Source organism: Onychomys torridus, chromosome 8, assembly GCF_903995425.1.
Source record: "Onychomys torridus chromosome 8, mOncTor1.1, whole genome shotgun sequence".
Lineage (NCBI taxonomy): Eukaryota > Metazoa > Chordata > Mammalia > Rodentia > Cricetidae > Onychomys > Onychomys torridus.
The window spans coordinates 90,109,651-90,113,762 of record NC_050450.1 but is presented as its reverse complement, the minus strand read 5'-3'; the positions used below and the strand labels follow the sequence as shown (position 1 = coordinate 90,113,762).

Genomic DNA, 4,112 nt, shown 5'->3' with positions numbered 1-4,112 from the left:
ATCAAAGATCCAACAGGTGACTTAGAGTCAAGAGGACTCTTTACTTTAAAACTCCAGCAAAAGCCAAGGGATTCTCTCTGGGGCCTGTGTGGATTGGATATATTACACCTTTTATTGGATCCTTCTTATGTGCTAGGACCACCTTTGTTGAGTCTTTCAGCAACGGTAAGGTAGAACGTTATTATCCCCATTTCACAGATGAGTCTCAATTTAGATGACGCAGGATTGGTTTTCCGGTTAGAGTACAGGTCTGGTTACATCTAGACTTGTTTGCTTCCATACATCAAGCTGCGATCCAGAATTTTTGGTGTTCCGACCCTATGTTCCTTGTTAATATCCCATTTTGAAAGTACAAAGAGGAGCTCTGAGCATAGGCAGAGTTTGAAAGGCTGACCGTCTTCTTCTAGAACACGTTTTTCCAGCCGGAACTAGAGAGCGAGAGCTTTGTTTCCCGACGAAGAAAAAACAGTAAGGGACCGGAAGTTGCCCGTATTATCCTCCGTCCTCGTTTCCCAAACCCGGGTGAGGCCATAGCGGACTGCCCTTTCCCAAGATGGCTTCGAAGATTGGTTCGAGACGCTGGATGCTGCAGCTGATCATGCAGCTGGGTTCGGTGCTGCTCACGCGCTGCCCCTTTTGGGGTTGCTTCAGCCAGCTCATGTTGTACGCTGAAAGGGCCGAGGCGCGCCGGTGAGCGCGCCCACGAAGCCGTCGAATGCGGTGGGGGGCGGTACGGCCTGTCCCAGGAACTGGTGCGGTGATGTTGGGGGAAGTAGGGGCCCAGAAGTTGGGACATTTGGACTGGGTGGAATTGGTATTCAGGTTGGGAAATGTTCTGGTCCCACACTATAACCAGAGCTGATGCGGTGGCCCCAGCAGTGAGAAGGGTCTCGTTTCTGGGGAGCAGTGAAGCTTGTGGGAACTTAGTCACTTACTCAACGTTCATTCTGTCCTCATTGCTCCCTACTTCGATTCACAGGAAGCCCGACATCCCAGTGCCTTACCTATATTTCGACATGGGAGCAGCTGTGTTGTGTGCTAGCTTCATGTCCTTCGGAGTGAAGCGGCGCTGGTTTGCGTTGGGCGCCGCGCTCCAGCTAGCCATTAGCACCTACGCCGCTTACATCGGGGGCTATGTCCATTACGGGGACTGGTTAAAGGTGAGCACATAAACTCTAGAAGAGATTTAGCCATGGGGGAAGGAACTACAGAGTTCTGGGGCACTTGGTGGGCATGTGTGGTGCTCCCAAACATGAAGCCTGGGAAGACTGAGGCACTAGATTTGTAGCAGTTTTGTAGCGGTTATTACAGAGCACAGACATGGCAGACCCATAAAGACCTCACAGACCTCCCTTGTAGAATGTGAAAATGGAGGTCCAGACATGAGAAATGGACTTTCTCCGAAATCACGCCACAATGTGATTTCTCTCTCTGCAGTACCTGTCCACTACACTTGGAATAGGTAAGAGGGTTCATCAGATGGAATGCGATGTGTAGAAGGGAGCAGTTCTGTGTTCTTGACAACCAAGAGAAATGTAATGATTGCAGTTCTTGACTTGTGCCCCTTTCCCTGGCCTTAGGTTCGCATGTACTCACGCACAGTTGCCATCATTGGTGGCTTCCTGGTGCTGGCCAGTGGGGCTGGGGAACTGTACCGTCGGAAACCCCGAAGCCGTTCTCTGCAGTCCACCGGCCAGGTGTTCCTGGGCATCTACCTCATTTGTGTGGTAGGTTGGGGTTTGATTGATTGGAGGCACCTATCACCTGTGGGGAGTGAAATATGTGCTTAAGCCTGGCAGAATCCTGGCAGTTGGGCAGAGCAAGGCCTTGAAGGTAATTTCTGGTGGTTCCTAGGGATTGCCCTGGACAGCTTCTGGTTCTCAAGGGCCCTCCAGATACCTAATGCCCGGCTGAGGGTCTCTCAACATTATTACCACTGGCTAGATAAGGAGTTTGAATTGACCATTCAGTCCCAATCCTGAGGATCCAGCAAACAAGATGTGGTGATTTTTTCATTGCTTCAGCCTCCAGAGGACTTAGAGAGAGGACAAAGGAGAGATGTGGTGCAACTCAGCCCTAGCTGTCACTCTGCCACCTAGAGCTGATGGGGCTACGTAGGGTGGTCAGGTAGTCCTTCCTGGCTTGGGAGGGCCAAGTGTAGATGAGGATGAAGATAGACTTCAAGCACTTGACCTCATCCCCGGAACCAGGAATCATATCCCATATGCAGAGTTCTGTATGGGCTTCCATGGTGTGTATATTCAAAAGTGGGAGTCTCTGTCTGACTGTGGAGACACACTTCCTTCTTTCAGAAGCTCCCAGGGGAGTAGAGATCAGTCTTACCTCCTGGGCCCTATAATCAGAGAGGGAGACAGGCCATACTTTCAGAGGGTCCCCATCCTGAGAGGGGGCTTCGAGGCTCACTTTGCAGGGGCTGACTTGTGGGTACCACCTCAGGGAGGCCCTCATCAGTCTCAAGGGATGCCGTGTCTTTAGGCCTACTCACTGCAGCACAGCAAGGAAGACCGGCTGGCGTACCTGAACCATCTTCCAGGAGGGGAGCTGATGATCCAGATGTTCTTTGTGCTTTACGGGGTCCTGGCCCTGGCCTTCCTGTCAGGTTACTACGTGACCCTGGCTGCCCAGATCCTGGCTGTGTTACTGCCCCTGGTCATGCTGCTCATCGATGGCAATGTTTCCTATTGGCACAACACTCGACGTGTCGAGTTCTGGAACCAAATGAAGCTACTCGGCGAGAGTGTGGGGATCTTCGGGGCTGCTGTCATCTTAGCTACTGATGGCTGAGTTCCACAGGGAGAGGCTGATTTGGGCACAGGAGGCCACCGAGGCCACCTTACCTTCCTCCTTGCTGGTCCAGTTGCTGTTTATTTATGCTTCTTGGTTTGTTTGTTTGTTTACCTTTTTTTTTTCTTTTTTTAAATAGTTAAGGTTTCTTCCCCAAGTCTGTGGCTCAGACCTTGGGGAGATGGAAACCCTCATGCTAATGCCTTGTAGGGTTGTTGTTTTCTTCATACCTGTTTTAGGGGAGAGCTGGGACCAGCTGCCCCTCCCCCATGTGTCCAAGGAGGGAGGAGTTCCTGAGGAAGGAGTAAAGGCAGAGCTAGGGTGCAGGTATTAGGAGTAGGGGACAGAGGAAGATCTGGAAGTTGGCAGATGCAGCTAAACTAAACAGCTTTTCAGGCTAGGTGTGTGTGTTCACACGTTTGTCTTCACACATGTAGGGGGGCCCTGCAAGAAAGGGCTGAGTGACTGGTGCTACAGAAGTCCCATGGGCTCTTTGGGGGGCTGTTGGGGCAGGAACAATCTAAGCTCTCTGACCCCCACTGTAGAGTTCAGAGCTGGCCCCGTATGCTCTGGGATGTGCAGGTGGAGCAGGTTTGCCAGGCTGCTGCTGCTGCATCTGTTCTCAGCTCCTTGGTTGGCTGGATAAGTGGAACATCCTCCTAAACGCCAGACCACACAGTCCTCCAAAAATAAACATTTTATACAGACATTTTGCCTTTGCTTCTGTCTTTCCCATGAGACACTTTGCCATTGGCTGGGATTTGAGGTTTCTTGAAAGATCATCTTTGGTAAAGCCCATTCTGGTTTTCCTCTGATTCCCCACTACCTCCAGTTCTGAGAGTTTCCATAGTCCTTCAACTATTTAAAAACAAATAAACAAACCAAAAACCATTTGTTGAGGGTTATGGTGTACACCTTTAATCCCAGCACTCAGGAGGCAGAGGCAGGCGGATCTCTATGAGTTTGAGGCCAGCCTGGGCTACACAGAGAGGCTCTGTCTCTTTGTTGTTGTTTGGGACATAGTTTCTCTGGGTAGCCCTGGCTGTCCTGGAACTCACTGTGTAGACCAGGTTGTCCTTAAACTCAGAGATCCTCTGCCTCCCGATTACTGGGATTAAAGGTGAGTGCCACCACATCTGGCATTAATTTCGTTTTTGAGACAGCATCTCACTGTGTAACCTAGCCTGGTCTCAAGCTGCTGTTCCTCCTGCCTCCACCTCCTGGATGCTGAGGTTGCAGGCAAGTCTGTGTCCAGCTTGATTTATGCTTTGATTTCCCTTCCATCCTTTTCTAGCCTGTCTTTCCTT

General features: G+C 50.8%; 1 protein-coding gene across 1 annotated transcript; it reads left to right on the top strand.

Annotated features, from left to right (window-relative positions):
* The first annotated feature begins 482 nt into the window (after positions 1 to 482).
* Positions 483 to 3,514, top strand: Tmem101 (transmembrane protein 101). The gene is made up of 4 exons (XM_036196398.1): positions 483 to 690; positions 980 to 1,160; positions 1,581 to 1,727; positions 2,497 to 3,514. Exons 1-4 carry the CDS (start codon positions 554 to 556, stop codon positions 2,803 to 2,805), a joined length of 774 nt encoding a protein of 257 aa, XP_036052291.1. The 5' UTR covers positions 483 to 553; the 3' UTR covers positions 2,806 to 3,514.
* The last annotated feature ends 598 nt before the right edge of the window (positions 3,515 to 4,112 follow it).